General features: G+C 44.3%; 1 protein-coding gene across 2 annotated transcripts in view; it reads left to right on the top strand.

Moving 5' to 3' along the window:
- Positions 1-317: 317 nt before the first annotated feature.
- UBE2H (ubiquitin conjugating enzyme E2 H) overlaps positions 318-20,808 on the top strand; it is a 69,728-nt gene continuing 49,237 nt past the window's right edge. For both annotated transcript variants that reach the window (XR_002907715.2, XM_024193096.2), the window contains exon 1: positions 318-603. Coding sequence is in view for 1 of the 2 variants with exons in the window: in XM_024193096.2 (XP_024048864.1) it covers positions 551-603 (53 nt within the window). In the remaining variant the exon portion in view is untranslated. The remainder of the gene's footprint in view (positions 604-20,808) is intronic.

The following is a 20,808-nucleotide window of genomic DNA, read 5'->3' as shown; positions in this document are numbered from 1 at the left end:
TAACACCTGCAAGCACAGGTGTTGCAGGGAACAGGAGGGGACAGGCCTCGAGCCGGCAGCCTTAAGAACCCTAAACTGCTTCTAACGCGCTGCTCCCCAAGGCTGGGCCACACACTTCGCCTACAGCGCCTTACCCCAGCGCTCAAGCGCAGCCGCCTCCCGAGGGGGGGGAGACTACAACTCCCAGCAGTCTGCGGGGGGCGGCGCGCTCTCCGCGCTTGCGTCACGCGCCGCCCCGCCAATCGGAGCGGGCCTGGGCGGTGAGGTCACTGTGGGTGACGTCAGGGGTCCAGAGAGAGGCTCTCCGGCAGAGGCGAGCGGAGCAGGGCTCGGGGCTGAGGGGAGAGCGAGTCGGAGCTGGGGGAGGCAGGAGCGGCCAGGCCCCGCCAGCCGCAGGGCGCAGCAGCAGCAGGAGGAGGAGAGGGCTCGCCAGCGGGTCGGTGCCCGGCGCCCCCCCCCCGGGGAGCCGCCCCTGCCGGGTCCCCCCCCCAGCCCGGAGGAGCCGGGGCTCTGACAGCCCGAGAGGAGGAGCCGGGCAGCCGGGGGCACCATGTCCTCCCCCAGCCCGGGCAAGAGGCGGATGGACACCGACGTGGTCAAGCTGTATCCTTCCCGCGCGGGGGAGACCCCCTACAGCCCCTGTGGAGGGGAGGGGAGAGACCCCCCCAGGTCCCTCTGTGGGGGGGGAGAGACTCCCCCCATATTGCCCTGTGGGGAGGGGGGAAGACTCCCCCATATTGCCCTGTGGGGGAGGGGGACCCTCCCCCATCCTCCTGGGGGTGGGGGGAGAAAGAGAGACCCTCCCGTCTCATGAGTGAGGGGGGGCGAGAGAGAAAGAGAGACCCTCTCCCATCTCATGTGTGGGGGAGAGAGAGAGACGTCCCCCATCCCCCTGTATGTATGGGGGAGACCCCACAGGGAGGAAGGGGGTGAAAGGCCTCCCCCATTTGACAGTGGGGGGAGGAGAGAGAGAGAGTCCCCATCCCCCTGGGTGGGGAAGAGAGAGACCCCAGTGAGGAAAATACCCTGGGGGAGACACCCTCAGCCCAGTGGAGGGTGACACCCCTTATCCTCCCCCCCCCCCCCAGTGGTGTACGATTGCCAGGGTCAGTCCCTCTGATCTCCCATGGTGAAGGGGAGAGAGAGTGCCCCTGTGAAACCAGCTCTATCTGTGGGGGGGAGAGGGTGAAACTCCCCTAGACCAGCCCCACTCCTGGGGGACCCCCTTCCAAACACCTCCCAAACACCAACCCTTCCCACTCTGCTGAGGAGAGGCCTCCTAGACAAGCAGATCCCTCTCCCCCAGTCCTGGGGACTCCAGATCTCTCTCCCAGCCTGAGCTCCCCCACAAACACCAGATCCCCCAGCCTAAGGACTGAAGGCCCTTTTAAATCACGGAGACTCGGCCTGGGGGATAGAGGCTACCCCAACCACCTATCCTGGGGGGAAATTAGTACCTTTAAGGACTGGGGCAATGGGACAGGATCCTCCAGTCCAGCCTAGGGCAACTCCTTTTCCTCCCCCTGGGATTGTGACTCCCCCCAGGGTAAGGGAGAGATGACCCCCCCCCACCCATCAGATATTATGACAGCTGGTGGTCAGCCTCGGAAGGGGTATTTCAAAGGAATATCCCCCCCACTTCTAGATGGCTCCCCTCTTTCCCCCAGCCCCCTTCCCTGGAATGTAGTTCTACAGCTTAGGGTGGTCAGGAGTGGGGCTGAGAGAATGGGGAGGCCTTGTCTAATAGCCACAGCCCAGAGAAAACCTTTTGTGATGTTTATTATTATTTACTCCATGGTTTCAGCCTGCAGTTCCCAAAGCTTCTGGTGCCAGTCTAGGGATTTGTGGGGGTTTTATTTTTTTAAATTTTTTTTTTTGGGGGGGGAGGATAGCCTAGTTTGCAACAAACCAAAAATAAGGTGCCATGGAGTGAGAAGAAGGGGTTTCAGTGCGATTGAAAAGTCTCTTCCCCTCCACCCCCCCTTCTTGCTAGAGGTTTTGTTTATGTAACACTCCAGTTTAGGGTAGGTTTTTTTCTTTCCTAATGGATCTATTTTTATTTTTCTCAGTATTTTTATTCTCGCCCTTCATAGGATGGTGTATCCCTCTCTTTTGCTGTCTGGAGTGTGGGTGGCTTTTGAAATATCGTTGGGAATTCGATTATAGAATTGTTTTATTAATAGTTTTGTTTACAAGGTGGTGGTGGTGGGGAGAATCGACATAACCAACTGAAATGCTTTCAGAGATATTTTTTCCCCCAAGAGAATTTAGGGGTGAGGGATCTGTTTTTTGATTGTGGTAGGAAGGTTGGGGGTTGATAAACAGATCTGATTTAGTTGCTAAAGGCAGAGATAAACAAACTTATTTGGTTTTGTTTTTTAAAAGAAGGGGTGAAATCAACAACACTAATGTTTATGGCATGAGGACAATTTACCCGAAGAAAACTTGATGATGTTTTGTATGTATGTTTTTATACAAAGCTTCTTTATTTTTAATGTTGTTTATAACAGATAGGAAATGACTACCGATCATGGTAGAATCTGTGCTATTTTTATTCTGGAGTTTAGAGTTACAACATGTCATACCCTCCCAAATGCAAATTTCAATTGATGGTTAATTTCACCAGGAGGAGGGTTGAGAACTCCAGCTGTTTAGTGGAAATAATCTTCATTGTGTATAATTTTTGAAAAGGACTGTGCTGGAGTGTGGATGAGGCCCATTATGACCTGATGCATTTTCTCCCCCACTTTTTTTTTCCTGCTTGGTAGCTGACATCTAGAATGACTACAGTATTTTAGGCGACAAAGAGCAGTTTTTTGGTATATTATGGCTTGGTGGTAGATGAAGAGCAGTAAATAGGTTGACATTCCTCTCAATTCCAATTAGTTTCCGATCTCCTGCTCTTTTCCCCTGACAAAAGAATCCAGAAGCTTTTAAAAACTGTAGCTTTTATTATTGTTACCCCAATGTTCTTGGTATTTGAGACAGAAGGGTAGAGCGGTTTGTTTCTTGTGGACAGTAAAGTTAGGAAGTTGTGTATGTCAGATGACTCTCTTCTCTACCTTCCTCCTTCCCCAGTCTTTTTGTTTGTCTGGCCTTCCTTCGTATCTCTGGGCCTACACTCTGATTCATCCTAAACTACTGAGCCACTTCATTTTTCTGTGTAATCCTCCTATCTGTAAACTGATCTGCACATTATCTGAAATAAGTGTGTGTTTGAGGGGTGCGGGTGGGGTGGGGATTGAAGCTGGTTATGGTGGTGAGTAAATGAGAGAGAACTGTACTGAAGGAATGTACTTGAATGTGGCTTGAATTTTTTTTTTGTTTGCTGCCATTTTCATTACAATCTCCCGTTTCAGCCTCTCTTTAATGTCTCTAGTATATAATCATGGCACAGATTTACAGCCTGCCAAGAGCTACCTTGTCTAGGAAGGGACTAGAGAGCAAGTTACAAGTCTGCTGCCTTTTACTGCTCTGACAGGTTTAGGAGAGGAGTGGAGTCCTTCTTTATTATTCCTATTTTCAATCCCAACACGTCCATGTCCTTTTGTAGATGTTTCTTTGTGACCAGAGAACGGGAGAGGTTGGTTGCTTGTGCTCGCTCTCTCTCTCTCTAAATTGCAAGGGGGAGTGTTTTTTTTAACTGATGTTTAATAATCAGCTGGATGATTATGTTCTGACACTGAGTCATTCATTGTTTCTCTTCTGATCCCTTCTCTAAACGCTGGAAAGAGCCTAGAAGCAGGGATTGCATTGCATGTTGACCCTGTTGGATTGATTGTCTCCTTCCCCACACCCCTCTCTTGAGTGTCCTCACTGCCTAAATATCAGACCCAGTAGAGTTGTTCTATTACATGCAGTGCTGTGCACAAAAGATCAGAAGCTTCCTGTGCCCCCACTGGGGAATAACTTTCAAGGAAGTTTTATACCCAGAATATAGGGAATTACTCAATTACCTGAGATCTGATACTGGTGACCATTTAATTTTTTTTTTTTTTTTTATGATCAGTCTAGGGATGTGCATAAGTTTCCCCCTCCCGTCCACCCCCATACTTCCCCAGGTAGAGGGGGGAGCTTGTGCAGCTCACTATGTCCTGAAGGCTTGTGGGACTTGCTCCCTCCCCTGTTGCATGGCAGTTGCAATCCCCCCTCGCCCTGGATGAGCCAGTGCCCCCTGTGAAATGACGAGCTGCTTGTTTTGGAAAAGTGTTTGCAGGCAAAAGGCCTCAGGCAGAGCTTGCAACTCAGCCGATTGGTTGCTCTGTTACTACCCGGAAACTGAGGCCTGGGCGGAGCAACACGAACAGCTGATAGAGTGTGTGACAAGAGTGTGTTTATATACTGGAGAGTGGGGGCTGGGGAAAGAGAAGGAGGCCCAGTGGAAGCCTTTGAAAACAAGCACAGGGCAATCTTTGGAGGAATGGGGTTTTTTTTGGTGTGTGGGGGAAATTTCTTATATAGGCAAATGAGTACAACGGGTAGTGGGTATCCCTGAAATGTTAATCTGTGTGATTTTTGGAGCCCTGCAATTACATTTCTTGGAGGTGATTCTGGTAGGATTACAATAGTATTGAGGTTGGGAGTTTATTCTGCACCAGTATAGCAGTGTACATATGAATGCAGTTTATTTGCAGACTCTATTTGAACTCAATTTTTCAGAATTTTACTTTATTTCCCTTTTATATATAGCGTCTTATGACTTGATCACACTGTCTAAACTTTTAAGTGTCAGAGCTGAAGTTAGAAAAGAACGTCACACACAGTCCATGAAAGGAATTATAAATACAGCCACATTTAGCTTGGTGAATCTTCGTTTTTTTTGGCCATTGGGGGACAAATGGCTGCTGCTGCAGCAAAAATTTTAAACTGCTGAAACTTTGTGAAGAACAGATATACTACACTAATTGACAGAGGGATGACTTTGTTAGAATGAGATCATTTAAAAGTTATTCCAAAATTATTTGAGGCTAAAAATGAAAAATAAATGCTAAGATCTTTCTCCATTTACCTGTGTATTGATGGATGATTTGTTATTGCAAAAGACAGTAATATTGGGTTATATCAGTTGTTAGATTAGCTGAATCAGAGGACAGAAAACAGCTTATGTTCAGGATAAATTTCATTTTAAGCTAAAACTTTCACAAGGTAGAATGTAAATCCTGAAAATGTCTTGGGGAAGTTTTTATACCTTTTGGTCTCCATTTTAATTGACTGAACGGATGGGAGAAGTGATGATACTTTTTCAAACAGATGAAGACTTGGAAACAAAATGCTTAGAATTAGGGCTCGGGAATATGTGGGGCTTGTTTTTGGCATTAGTAGCTTAGGCTGTGGTAGCAAACAAGATATTGTTACTTATCTCAGTTGAACAGTGACCAGTATGCCTCGTATTCACAATCTGAGTGCATGTTCTCCTACCTGCCATTTTAAGAACTTAACCCCATGTATCATTTTGCTAAAACAAAAAATTCTCACAGCCTCAAAGGCAACCTTCAAGAGTATCATCTTGTTTGGTTCAGAGCTGAATTTACCTCCCCTAGCTAATGAATTCCCCTCCCACTTCCCCCCCCCCCCCCATTGTTGCCTTGTCAGTCTGATTGCAGAGGTCATTGAAGCTTAGACTTGCAACACAAACCTGAAAGGGTGCTGCACCTGCTTAATAATATAATTATAGTTTTATGTCAATAACCATTGTACAATATGAATTTGGTTAAAACTTTAGATTGTAAAGCTAGAGGAGACATTTTAATCTGACCCTATTTAAAACAAAGACTTTGTGGATTTTTCAGCATTTGAGTCTTGTTAACTACTTGTGTCTACCATACTACTTGGTTTCCGAGCAATAGTTTTAGTGGACTGTATGCCATTGCAGTCTTTTTGGGGATTACGTTTATGGTTCTCAGAAGCAATTCTTGGTAAAACTAAACTGGAATTAGATTGCTGAGAATTGAGTAAAGTATACTTTACTAAACACTTACTGATTAAACAAATCTTGGAAGCTGTTACTTGGTAGTAACAGTAAAAATATGCATGTGTGCTTTTTAGAAAAGCTAAGTGGCTTGCTTTGTAAAATCGTGTCTTTATTTTTATTCCTCATATTGTCATGTTTAGAAAGGCCTATTTTTAACACGAGTTAAAATGCTTTTATGTAATGTGAGGGCATTCTTCTGTAAATTGGTAAAGATTCAAAGTCAGTTGTGGATGATTTTGTAGTATAGTCACTAACTCTTAAAAGGGAAGCTCTTGCTATGATGAGAACCCCAAAATGTGTTAAAAACCATTTCTTGGCAGAAAGCAAATAACCTCCTACATCTGTCATGGCTGTGAATCACTCTCGCACTGGTAAATTTCAACATGTAGGAGTAGCCATAAGATGCCCCCTGTTGAATTGTTGCCGTCTCCTCTCTGGGTTCTTTGGGTTATGTTTCCATTTGCCTCTGAGACCTTAGATGTAATGTCCTAAGTAAAAGAATGGACTGCAGAACACTGTTTTCTGTTATCAGTGCTACCGTAGAATCAAAAATAGCTATGCTCTCTCAAAATCTTCTGAAAGGCATACTCATAAAATTGAAGCCTTGAATCTTGTGTTCCTGCACTGTTGCTATTGAGGTGCCCAGAAGAATGGTGTTGGAGTGGTGTTACAGCTCTTGAGTGCTGTTGGTACATTACCTTGCCAAACTTTAAGTCTAAATCAGGTCGTAGTAACCTGGGTTTCTGCTCGACAACATAGTATGAGGCCTTGTGATTCATTTCCATCCAATAGAGGGAAAAAGTCAGTTCATTATAGTAGATGTAGATCAGCATACAAGTTGAGCTTTGTAGGGTAACATCCTCAAGCATTACAATCTGGGTTTTTTTTAAAGCAATTTAAAGCAGCAGGAGTGGGCAACAGCAGACAATTAAGAGGTGAGCAGCACAGCAGGAAGGGAACACATGAGCACTGCAGTGGTATAGAATGATCACTCACAATTGCTACATAACTTGTCATTCTTAGCACCTGTTGCTATTTTGTGCACTTTTAAAACCATGTAATTGACCACCATAACCAGGCTATATAAACAACAGATTACTATTAAAAGTAGAAAAGTGCCCACAATTAAAGGGGCAGGGGACAGTATGGAACTTTCTACTGGCCAAACAGCTATCCTGAATTATGCCAATATAGCCATTGTTAAGCTGTAAGTTTGAAGATGGTAAGAGACATTTCTGAGTACTCAGTAGTCGTTTCCCCCCCCTCTTTCCTGGAGTCCTGCCCATGCTCCTGGCAAGAAAGATGAAAAGTAACTGCTGAATAACACATTTTTGAATGTTAGATGAGGCTATATATGTGGGTACATGTGCAGGTATTTAGCAGTTCATTATTTGCCTTCTCTTATTGTGTGTGCTCAACTCCCCTGCTTTCAACACATTTTTCAGTGGCCTCTGTCCATATGTTTCTGGAATAGCCCACATACATAGGGTATTGCTGTTTGCTTCTCCCCACCAAATAGTGCAGGAATGACTAAAGAATCATATGATCTTACAGTGTCTAGGTCAAATAGGTCATCCAGTGTGTCTGCGTGCCAGCACCCTGTTGATCCCTACAGAACACTTGAAATTGAACTGCAGAAAACACTAGAAAATGTACCAAGTGATGGCTCTACCTTAACAACACTTGGGTGACTATTCTATAGTCTAATAGATCTTGCTGTCAGGAAGTGTCTCTATTTTTGTTTGAAATTTTCACTTCTTTAATTTAATCAAGGTTCTCCTGGTTCTACCCTCTTACAGCACCCAAAATTCCTCTGTCCTTGATGTTGACACACTTCAAATACTACTAGGCTGTAATTTTCCCCACCCCCAGGTTATTCATCACTAAGCCAAACTGTCCATAGAGATGCCCCACAAATCAATCTCTGTAGCATTCTGATCACTTTTATTTATATACCTAGGTGTTATATTTAGCAATATTTTTCTGGTAATGAGGTGCCTGGAACTGAAGAGGGGATTGCATGCAGTGTCGGGAAGGAGATATCTATGTTTGCGCGGCCTTCAGGCCCTCTGTTCCCATTCGTGTTTGCAGCTGCGACTGATGCCAGCTTCAAAACTAGTGTGGTTTTAACTGATGCTGCTTTCCAGGCACTATTTCTCATGGTGGTCTTGACATTCTAATGACCTTAAATCACTTACCTTGTTCTCCATAGCAATATGAACGCCTGGAATAACAAGTTGACTTAGTCTCCAGAAAGAGACCAGGTTAATGATGCTCTTCACACACTGTTGTTTTTGGTTTGGGATACCATATCTCACCCATTGCTGAATGGAAGCATCTTTGTCAGCAGTATCATTATAATTGCCATGTTGACTGACAGATCTACTATAACTATAGATTACAGGGCACGTTTTACACACAACATGAAAGGTATGTAGTAAAATACAGAAAGTAACATCTCTGACTTCAATTTCTATTTAATCACTTTGAAGGGACTTCTAGTGTAGCTGTTTAAATTATGTTCTTCACTCTGTAATGATGAGTGTTGCTCTCCCACTCCAGAAGTGGCTGCATTTCAGTGGCATGTACTTGCTTTAATTAAAGTGCAGTGGGATCCTTTAGAATAAGGGGAAGAGTATGGGTGTAAAAATAACTTCCATTACAGTATTAATACAAATCGTTAGTTACTATATTGATCATGCTAAAACATTCTGTAATACCTATGAAAATTTGAGTCTGCAAATTTGGGTTCATTCTGTGACGTCAGCAACTACACCTCTACCTCAATATAACGCGACCCGATATAACACGAATTCGGATATAACGTGGTAAAGCAGCGTTCCGGGGGGGGAGGGGTGGGCTGTGCACTCCGGCGGATCAAAGCAAGTTCGATATAATGCGGTTTCACCTATAATGCGGTAAGATTTTTTGGCTCCCGAGGACAGCGTTATATTGGGGTAGAGGTGTACATTTTTATATCAAATTTTGGCTAACACCTTGTTAGTAAAATTAAGTAAAATTCATTGATAGTAACTGCTTTTTAGAGGCTTTCCATTCTCTGTGAAAGTCTGAGGTGTGAGGCTTTAGTTAAGTTATTGGTCTAGAAGCTACCAGTTCAGCCTCTGCAAGTGTTTCAAGGCCCTGTCTACTTTGGTGCTAGATCTATGAGCTCTCTTTTGTTTAAGCACTTTCCTTGCTAATGACAATTCACTGCAAAATTTACTTAACGTTATTCCTAAATTCCAGTGTGTTTTATATGTGGCCTTGAACGTTCATAATACGTGTTGAGGGTGAGACCTGGAATCTAAGTTACAAATTTGCAAATCATTGCTGCCTTCTTGAATGCAAGATAACGTTGGTATAACAGCTGGTTGTTTCTAGTCAATTATTTGTGGAGCTCTGATAGACTGGTTATATTAGAGAGACGGTATACATAATAATGAGTGGTGTTGGGGAGCAGATTGGACACTGCTATTCATCCCGTCTCATAATGTAACAAGGGAACGGTCAAATGGAAATACGTTAAATTTAAAACTGATTAAAAAAATACTTTTTCACACAACACACCATCTGTAGAACTTGCTGCCACAAGATACCATTGAGGCTAAGAATTTAGCAGGGTTTAAAATAGGATTGGGCATTTATATGAGTAACAAGAATATCCAGAGTTGTTATAGAAAAGGTGGAAAAAACCCTCAGAGGGATGTCTACACAACCCGTGTCAGCGAGTCTCCCAGACTGTTTGGCAGATTTGGGCTAGCAGGGCACGTGCTGTGTAGAAGTTGCTGCTCAGGCTCTGAAGCCCACCCCCTGCTCCCTAGAGCTCCGGCCTGAACTGCAAGTTCAAAGCGCTGTCTACACAGCTATTTTTAGAGTCCTAGCGTGTGCCCTGCTAGCTCTCCCCAAGCCCTGAACCTGCCACGGCGCTCTCCCCAGTCCAATCCCGGCTGGGGGGACAGGTGCCCCTCCCGCCGGACCTGCTGCGGGAGAGGCGCCTCTCCCCCCCCAGCCCAGGTGCTGCTGCAGGGACAGAGAGCTGGAGGGGGTGGGGAGTCCTCTCTTCCCACTGTAGCACCAGTGAGCCCCATTGCACCCAACCCCCTCATCCACAGCCCCCCTGAGCCGTGCGCCCCCCCGCACCTCAACTCTGCTGCCCCAGGCCTGAGCCCCCGCCCACACTCCAAACCCCTTAGTGCCACCCCGCCACATGAATTTTATGTGCACCAATATGGAGCTCATGTGTCACACATCACTTCCATATTGGTGCACGTAACAAAATTCAATCCCCACATGGGTGGGAAAAATTAGAGGGAACACTGGCTGTGGGATATACCTTAAGCGTTCTGGAAGGGAGAACCATCCCTATTCAGGGCATGAGCTGACTTCTAACTAATGAGGGGTAGGAGAGAAGCTTTCCAGAGGCATATTCTCTCATACCTGCTTACTGCCAGCTTTCTTGCACCTTCCTCTAAAACAGCTGGTACTCCCCAGTGTTGGAGGACAGGATATTGCATGCACTGGACCCGATCTGATCCAGTATGGCAGTTCCTATGATGGTTCTTGGCTGCTCCAGTCCAGAATAGAATAGAAGAGAATTCTAGACTTTTCTGTATAAAGGAGCAACTAAAAGTTGCAAAGTATCTGAAATATTAATTCTGGATGTCCTTGGTTTACCTTCTATGCAGTGGATTAATAGAGGCAAAATTGAAATGATTTATAAAATATTAACATAAGCTCTTTGGCGTCTTAGGAGACTAAGTGTTGCTTCGTCTGTCCTCACAGTGGCAAAATCATGTGCCCTAAAACTGTTAAGGAAAAAGCCTGGAAACATGAGAGAATGTCATCAACAAATCCACTGGTTTGCCATGGAATAACTATGTATAATGAACCTAGATCCTCTGCAATGTATTGTCTGCAAAGACTTGACTGAGCTTTAGAGCATTTCTGATCTTAAACCAGGCCGTCTGCAGAGCTGAGAAGTTCTATTTTTAAACTGGGCAGTGAATAAAGACTGAAACTTTGAGGCTCTAGTTTAGTTATTAGTCTAAGAGCGACAAGGCCCTGTCTACACTCCGCTGAATCTGTTATCTCACTTCTGTTCACGTATGTTCCTTGCGAATGGGGTTTCCTTGCTCAGTGATGCTGAGCCACAAAAGGCTTGAGTAACTTTGACTTCTATTGTGTGAACAACTTAAATTGAAAGATCTCTTTAAAAAACAGGTTGGGGTTGTTGTTTTTTTGTTTAAAATGTGCTATTTTGTTGTCTAGGTTCAAAAAGGAAGACCAGCCTTTGGGATCTGCAATAGTGGGACCCTGTAGGCGTTGGCTACTCTTTTAAATAGTCGCTAGTCCCCTTTGCTGTAGAGAGCGTAACATAAGCAGATTGCTGGTATCTTTTATAAATTTCATTCATTTACAGCCACCTAGAGCTAGCTAGCCTTGGAGCTCATAGCTGTTGGTTCCTGGTTTGGTGGGGAGCTTGCCAGTTCTTGGCTGCTTGGGTTTCTTGTGACAGCACTAAGACTACTCTATGCTCCCTACTAGCAGGCTGCTGCAACGGAGGTGGCTCCTCTGAGCTCCCACTCTGACCTCCTTCAATGGTGTAGGGGCAGTTCCGTGTAGGAGCTGGTTCACCTGATAGCATCTTACATGGAGGAAGCGTGGACCTACTCTCCATCCTTCAAAGCCACAGTGCTTGGATACCGTTGTGACGGGCACAGTGTAAGACCCTAGATGGATAGTAATAGCACCCCTTAGGGAGCAGGGAAGGAGAAAGGAGGCAAGATAAAGAGGATCTCAAGATGGGGCGTTGCAAAGACCACTGATAGGGAGGGGGGAGGGGAAAAGGTGGGAAGAGCAAGAAGAATGGGACAGAAGGGGAGAGCAAAGGGGGGGAAAAAAACACGAGCGAGCAGGGAAGCGAATGATGGAGAATGGGGACAAACGCAAGGAAATGGGATTCTAGGTTTTTAAAGAGAACAAGACGACAGGAATAGGGATGGTAGGGAGGGGGTGTGATGGGGTGCCCACCCCACACAAGGCCTGGAGGAGTTTAAGTGGCTGGCCAGGCCAACTAACTGCCCAAGCTGCACCTGAAAGAGACAAGGAGCAGGCCACTAATTGGAAATGGGCCCAGCTGGGCACAAACAGGAGGGGCCTGTATAAAGCCCAAGAGCTATGGGCAGCAAAAGGCTGCAAGGAAGTAGTCTACCGTCACTCCCTGGAGGAGGGAGCTTGGGCTGGCAAACCCAGAAAGAGAGGGAAGCTAGATAAGTAGGAAGAAGTGCAGGGAAACAGCAGCAAGGGGTAGGGCTGTACAGACCTTGGCTGCTTGTGGTCCCTGGGCTGTTGGGAGGAGGGCTGAGATTTGTAATTTTGAGCACTTCGAGGCATCTACTGAATCGTGAGTAACCAGCATTAATTAACTGTTGCAAGCCTAATTTAAAACTCCCCAGAATGTCCTAGTTGCTTCCAGCTTGTTTGGGAAACGCTTCTGGGGTGTTTGTATGGAATCTCAAGTCTTGGCAACTGTGCCTGGGACAACTTGTGCTTCTGTATCAGAGGAGGCTGGCGGAGGCCCAAATGTTTCCCTCCCCCTTTTTAAATTAAGCGTGTGAGGGTGGGGGACTAAGGTCAAATGAAACACGTTAAGTTTGAGACACAAGGGCAGAGAAGAGAAATAATCTTGCTGACATTCCCAAAATCTTTAAAGCAGGCCCTACCAAAAACCAACATGTGCTGCTGGGTATTGGTTACATGTAGCAGTGATGCAAGTATTAAACCTTACAATAACTTGGCGGCTTCCATGCTGTGCTACTGCCCTGGGAGAGTGATACATCCATATCAGTGGTACCTAGGAATAGTTTTGCATGGGTTTTGCTACTATACTTAGTCAATTTGCATAAAGTTATGTTGTGTTTGGCTTACAGTAGTTGCACAGTTGAAAAGGAAGGACAGTGTACTACGGGTGAGCACTCACTAAGGTCTGAGTGGCATATTCATCCTTCATAATCCCTTAAATCAAATGCCAGTATTGTAAATTAAATAAAGGAAGAGTAAAAACTCCAAAAAAAAATTAATCTCTTTGCATCTTGGAAAATGTCAAATCCACACTGATGTGACTCAGCATAGTTGTATTGTCTTAGTCCTGAACTCTGTTTAAAACATATCACACTTTTGTCTTTTAGGCTATAGTTTTCAGCATGCCAATGTGTCACCTCTGAAATAAGGGATGCTGTGAAAACAAAAGGAAACTAGAAATGATGTGGCATTAATAAATTTAACACGCCTGACATCATAGAAAACTTAGGTTAGTCCTTCTGATTTCATTAACTACCACAGTTAGTTACAGAAAGCCCATGTGTGACAGCGGTGAGATGAACGTGGATCCAAAATGAAGAATGTGGCATTTAGATTTGGTGGTCTCTTCAGTTGAAAAGTTAGGATAGTGGAGATCAGATCCTTGTAATTTAGCACCAGTGTCCAAGTACTTTCCCTGGGCTCCTTGAAAGGAAAGGTATTTGAGGAGAGAGGAGTACTAGCTCAGTCTCTATTGTAGTAGCAACTATATCAAACAAGTAAAGTTGGTCTTTCATCACTGCTCAAGATAGAAGTTTCAAAGCAGTGGAGGGGGTTGTGGCCCGGCCCCCACCTCCTATCTGCCCCCCCCCGGGACTCCTGCCCCATCCAACCCCCCCCGTTCCCTGATGGCCCCCTGGGACCCTTGCCCCATCCACACACCCCCGCTCCCTGTTCCCTGACCGCCCCCAGACCCCTGCCGCTTCATCCAACCCCTCCTCTCATTCCTGGTGGCCCCCCCGGGACCCCTGTCAAACCACCCCTTCTCCCTGTCCCCTGACTGCCCCCGGAACCCCTGCCGCCCCATCCAACCCCCCCTTCCTGACTGCCTCCCCCGGGACCCCTGTCCCCATTCAACCTCCTGTTCCCCCGACCCCTATCCACACCCCCGCCCCTTGACCACCATCCCGAACTCCCCCGCCCTCTATCCAACCCCCCCTGCTCCCTGCCCCCTTACCGCGCTGCCTGGAGCACCGGTGGCTGGTGGCGCTACAGCCGCGCTGCCCGGCTGGAGCCAGGCCACGCCGCTGCCACCACGCAGCTCAGCGCACCGGGTCAGGCCGGGCTCTGCAGCTGCGCTGCCCCAGGACCTCACTGCCCCACCGCCCAGAGCACTGTGCCAGTGACGGAGCGAGCTGAGACTGCAGGGGAGGGGGGACAGCAGGGGAGGGGCCAGGGGCGAGCCTCCCAGGCCAGGAGCTCGGGGGCCGGGCAGGACGGTCCCGCGGGCTGTAGTTTGCCCACCTCTGGTCTAGTAAGTGTTTCTCTGTAGAAGTGCTGTTTTTTATGAAGAGTAATTCATTTGAAACTAAACTTTTGACTGTGGTACCATTCTTGGATTGCTTCATTCACAAAGCAGGCACATGGCTCAAAATAAGAATCAGATGCTTACATTTCTTATTACTAATTTTTTGTTGAACAGAATTGAGTTCAGTTTTTTAATCACTAAAAGGATGTCAGGTTTCTTATTTGACTTTTTATAGAATGTTAAATTCATGTTTATGGCTTAGTTTTGCCAGCCATTATGATTTTTATTATGGTTGCCACAATATTTAGTGTTGGTTTTTTTTTTTGTTTTTTTTTTTTTTTTTTTTCTTGAAGCCGCAGCTCTTGGAGTCCTGGGAGTATGTGAGAATCTCAGCTTTTATTTAAAAATAAATTTTGGGGGCCTGACTTGTGATTCTCTAGTGCTTGGAGTTGGCAATATTGATATCTTCATACCTAAATCGTCTGATTATGAGTTTAAACATTTGCTGTGTTTGGTGGGGTAAGCAGTGAGAGACTTAACGGTAAATATTTAAGCCCTACTATACATAGAGTGAGTGCAATGCTCTGGGCATAAATTGAGAGCAGCAGCACCAGTAATGGCTGGAAAAATGCCCACAAACTAGGGTTGTGGTTAAATATGAGACTGAAACGTGAGGGTGTATTTCTTAAAGTAATCACTTAAACTAGAAGCCCTATTTATAGTACTAATTTGTTGATATTTAATTTTTCTCAACAGGGACATTGAGAATTTTTACACGTTTATTGACAAGATGTAAAATTGCAATGATTAGTTATAGGAGAGGATATCAATGTTAGTGATCCTCACATTCAAAAAAGAGGAACCATATTTCCCCATTTAAAAACCTTCAACATATAAATGCAGACATCTCCTTTTGAGGAAATAAGATACTTTAACTAAATTTAAGCATTTCATGTTCAGTCTCCTAGATTTCAAGGCCAGAAGGAACAATTAAGTCATCTAGTTTGACCATCTTTCTCATTTAGCTCATACTACTTTTTAGAGTGTAAAAGTGAGTTTTTAGGAGACAAATATTGATGGCCTAACTCATGTCAAGATTGAAAACAGACCGTTATAAATTATAACAATAACCCAGTGTTACATAAATGAGTCAATTTGTATTTAACATCTGGGCTGCTTTCTCAGATTTGTCCAGATCAGGTTTCGTAGAAAACAGATGAAGACTTGGGGCCAAATCCTCAGCTGTTGAAAATCAGCATAGTTCCTTTGACTTCATTGGAGCTACGCTGGTTTATATTGCCTGAAAATCTGCCCCTTAAACTGCATTGTCAGTTCTTCAAATGTCAGTTGATCTGCATGGGAGGGAAAGAGTATTTGTCAGTTTACCCTGGCACTTTGGAGGAAATCAAAGAGGAAAATTCAGAGTTAAGCAAGACCTATTGGATCTTATTATTATTCACTCATGGCACTAAATATACACATAGCAACCACCACACTTCTTTACGCTACATTGTGGAGATGTCATGGAAGACCAGACAATTTGAGACTGGGCTCTTTAGATGATGTCACAAGTAACATAATTGAATACAAAATTTATCAGCGTTCCTCTCGAGAGCATCTTGAATGAGGGGGGGGGGCAGAATGAGGGGGTCTTTCTAGAAACTCACTTGAGGCCTTGGTCCTGTCAGTTGGGGTTACTCACTTGAGTAACAATCATGTCTGAGGACAGTCTGGTTGGGTCAGACCTTTAAACAGTCCTTATTTGCATCTCTACATTGTTACTCCCCAACAGTTAAAGATACAAGTGGTAACTCTCCATAAACTGCTTAAACAAGACCTACGCCTTCACTGGAAGGTTGAAATTTCCTTTCACAAATCTAAATGTCCTATATGTGCAAGGATTCTTCCCAATATATTTAGGGAATATACAGGGTTCTCAGGCTTTTGTACTTGTATTCAAAAACATTTTGTCAAAATATACATATTCTAAGTGTCTTAACAGTGGTTCCAAATTCTCCCATGTAACTCTACAGCCTTCCCAAGACATTGACTTCTCAGCTGTTTCTAGCAGAGGTGCAGTTCATTAGTCCCGCAAAGTGTCCATTTTTTAAGTGTCCTATCTTGCATCCTCTAGAGTTCTGCATAAAGTTTGTGATCTGTAGAAGCCTCAGCATAATCACCAGTAGATAGTAAGTTCTTTTTCAAACTGCTGTGGTACCAAGCATCTGCCGCCATGGATGGTAGTAATCATTGGGAGTCTGTTGTGGCCAGGCAGTTGCACATAAGATGGTCACCAGTCCAGGGCTTTGATGCCAACATATTAAAGGTTTGTCTTCTTGCTGCTTGGAACTTCTTGTAGAGATGCTCTCCTCCAAGGTGGAAGGCAACGAGGTGGTGTGGTGCCAGAGCACAGTCTGACCCAGGCAGTACAGTAATAGGCCTGCATATTTTGGCCGTTATGGCTTTGTAGCTTTTAACCAACTTCCCACCTATACACACACTTAATTTGGTGTTCATGTAAGGTGCCATGGAGAATGAAGTCTTCTTTATCCACAGGCTAGGTATAGGGTGGAAATGATGATAGAGAAGTTTGCATTGCTGACTCAGAGGGGTGCTATCTAGGCATATGCTGGTTACCAGTGTCCATGCTCTTCAGTTCTTGCTACCTTCTGAGACTACTGACAGGTTCACCAACTGGTATGCTAAATATGGAATATAGACACTCTGAATGAGATCCACCAATTTCTTCCACATAATCCACAGAACTATCAGTTAGTAAAGAGCTCGCTACTGATCTGGGCTAAAGTCAAATAGACAAGCTAGAGGTGTGAGGCTCCATATTCCAGTCCCTTAGCTCTCCAGTTCCCCATTTCTAATTTTTTTTTGGCCAGGGCTGGTCTAATATTTGCATGCGTAAGACAACAGCTTGCGTGTGCATTGGACTCACTGAGATGTGAGAGTCTGCGAGTACTTCTTGATTTCCACATAGTGCAAGTATGTTGCATATTAACACACCCTGGACTATGTTTGTAAAAGCACTAAAATAATACTTTATACAAAATGGGTGGGGGCTGAATGGTTCAGTGAATTACTAATAATGACATTTTCCATCTCTTTAATTACTGGCTTGAATCCAGCCCAGGTTAGTAGTGACTGAGAGGGGCCTGGTGTCTTGTGAAATGAGTTGATCTGTCCAGTTTCTAAATCGCAGGATATTTGTTGGCAATCTCTGCAGAGACCAGAAAGGGAAGTCCTTGCACCCTTTTTGAAACCTGCTGGTTATTTGTGGAAACATTTCTTTCTCACTTCAGGGAAATTGGGGAAAACCATTATTTTCTTATTAATATGGTGAAATCGTTTTAAGGAGAAAGGGATTTCTGCCTCCCTGCTTTCTAATTTTTTCTTTTTTTCCTCACCTATCTACCATCCTAACGGCTTTAATGGAAAGATGTATAGGTAGGGAAGCTGAACGAAAGATTTCAGTAAATGCAAATGTGCTTCTGGATCATGTGGCTTGGAATGTTTGATCAACTCTATTCCTTAACTATTTTATGATTAGGAAATTGAAACAACTTTGAATGGTGGGGGGGGTGCACTGGCTTAATAGCTACTTCCTGTTTAAACTTAGTTGAATGTTGGAGGTATTTTGTTTATTTGCAGCAGCACAGTGGTTAAGTTTCTGTACTTGATTAGTAGATATTCTGTAATCAAAGATTGTTGAAGGTGTCAGGTTTGTTTATAATTTTGATTTATTACTGAAGGCTGTGACAAATGCTTGTCTTTGAAATTGTTACCGATCTATGTGAGGTCACCTGTAATTCATAGCATCTGGTGTAAGTTCAGCAGTAGGTCTCTTACTTTGATGCTGTCGTGTAAATTTCTGCTTTCAGTTTACCTCTGAAGGTAGAGAAATTCAAACTCATTGATAGGAAGCCACTTACAATGAAGGCAACTGTGCTGTAGAACAGCGGTTCTCAAACTTCATTGTACCGTGATCCCCCTTCTGACAACAAATTACTACACAACTCAAGGAGGGGGGACCGAAGCCCGAACCCCCTTCCACCCCGGGCAGCGGTGGGGGGCAAGGTCGAAACGCAAGGGCTTATGCCCTGGGCACGGGGCATGTAACCTTAGCCCTCCTTCCCCTTGGGCGGTGGGGCTTGGGCTTTGGCTTCGGCCTCGGCCCTAGGCCCCAGCAAGTCTAACACCAACCTTGGCATCGTGACCCATTTTGGGGTCCCGACCCACAGTTTAAGACCCCCTGCTGTCGAAGATTTAAATTCACTCTAATTAGATTTCAGAGCAATTACAATGGTGTCATTTGTCCCTGGTCTAGTATTGACCCAAAGATAAAATGTCAAGGTATACTCTTCCTATCATTGTTCGTCAACTAATTGTAATTAAGCAGTATTTCTTTTCCTCAGCCTCCGAAAGAGTTAATAGAGTACAAAGCTCAGAGTACCTGGGGGTCCAAGCAATGAAATTCCTTTACGTTGGCATTACAGTTGATAGCGCAGATTAGATTACCTTGATGTATGCAAAATTTAGTTACAAAGATAAGTTATTAAACTGAGGCTGTTCTTTTGATGTGTAGAACAGAAATGTAGCCTATTGTTGCCCTTCGGGAAACCTTAGGGTGAACTCTTTCCCTCTGGCTATTGGAAATGTGTGGACATGCATTTCAATTGTTAATTTATAAAAATCCCTAGAACTCTTATCTTCAGACAAATTATATGCCTCTCACTAGGGGATTGGGAGGGAGGAGAAGGAGGAAAAGCCTGATCTGATATACCAGGAACAAGGTCTGGTAGCTGAAGCACAGGATTGGAAGTCAAGAGGGCCTGGCTTCTATCCTTTGGGCAAGTCACTTCAATCCTTTCTCCCTGTTTCCCCACCTTTGAAATGTGGACAGTGATACTTCCTGCCTAATAGAGTTGAAGCTTAATTCATCAATATTTGTAAAGCACGTTAGGATCCTCAGTTGGAAGGTATCATTAATATTATTATTCCAATAACTTGTCCAGCTAAGGTGAACTCCTGAAACTTTCTCCATGGCAGTCTCGAGACTGTCATCAATTTATCCCCCCTCAGTTCATTCACAAGGCCCAATGTGTGATGTCTTTCAGACGGAACAGCAGCAAACAACCAAATGAGGTTATGGGATTCCCTTTCAGAACGCTCAGTACTGCTTCACTAATGGTTGACGATCATATTGAATGATGTGATATACTATATATCTTTAGCTTTCCTCATCCACTGCCCACGTGGCAGCGTGCTGCCTCCATCATGCCAAGTTTAGTTTTTAAAGGGAGTCTCTGCCTTGCTGTTAGTATCATTTGTGGAGGCTGTGTCAAGGCTAAAGGGAAAGCCGCAGTGTTTGTGCCGTACACAGAACATCTTGCTGACTTTGTTCTGGATGCAGCTGTTTTAATGATTGGCTTGTGGTGATCTACTCGGCAAGTAAAATGCCATTGTGTGAATTAGAGGTTGAATACACCCAGTACTGCTTTCGTTCTGGCGCTAGGACACACTACATACTGGAACGCATTGGACAATGCTGTGAATGTTGTTTAGATTTGACTAGGCATTGTTAATGATTTGTGAAATTTCTGCACTGGCATATTAACTTGTAAAAACAAAGTCCAAAATACTTTTTAGCTTTCTTCTTTGGCAACATTATTTTAATCTCTGACACTTGTCTTTCTGTTGCAGTAGTAAGCTAATGTAGGGACCATTTTTCAGAGTAGCAGTTGTGTTAGTCTGTATCCGCAAAAAGAACAGGAGTACTTGTGGCACCTTAGAGACTAACAAATTTATTAGAGCATAAGCTTTCGTGGGCTACAACCCACTTCTTCGGATGCATATAGAGTTAAACATATATTGAGGAGATATATATATACACACATACAGAGAGCATGAACAGGTGGGAGTTGTCTTACCAACTCTGAGAGGCCAATTAAGTAGGGACCATTGTTACTGAAAGAGTCACACTTCTAGAATTTGAGACTAAGTCAGCATTTGTTTAAAATCAATACCTCTTGAACACAGCAGTGGACCTTTTGTCATAATGAAAACCTCTTTAGGAAAAGCCTTGTAGCGTTCAACCCCTCTGGATTTGTTTTAATTTTATTTTCCCAAAAGGCTGGTTAGGTGTTTTTTAAACACTTGCCTTTAGCAGGTATCCTGATATTTAACTCTTTGCTACTAAATCTGTCAACATGGATTGGATAAGAGATGAATAGCTAATGGAAAAAATAGTCAAAGCAGCAGACTGAGTTTCTAAAACCTCATGGGAGAATAAACAAGTGAACTCTTTTCTTGCAGGTGGTTGAACTATTAGCTGAAAACATGGCATAGCTTTCTTGGGTACATATTTAGCTCCGTGGATAGGAAATGATATGTAACTACCATGTGTGTGACCCTGAAAACTTGCATCTATTGTTTGCTCAGGAGTGATATGTAAAACGGAAGCCATTCTGACTTTTGACCTAAGTTTTCAAACCAGATGTTG

This window comes from Terrapene carolina, unplaced genomic scaffold (genome assembly GCF_002925995.2).
Source record: "Terrapene carolina triunguis isolate 2854851 unplaced genomic scaffold, T_m_triunguis-2.0 Scaffold68, whole genome shotgun sequence".
NCBI lineage: Eukaryota > Metazoa > Chordata > Testudines > Emydidae > Terrapene > Terrapene triunguis.
The sequence above is the reverse complement of the archived record's forward strand: the minus strand, read 5'-3'. Positions and strand labels throughout refer to the sequence as shown.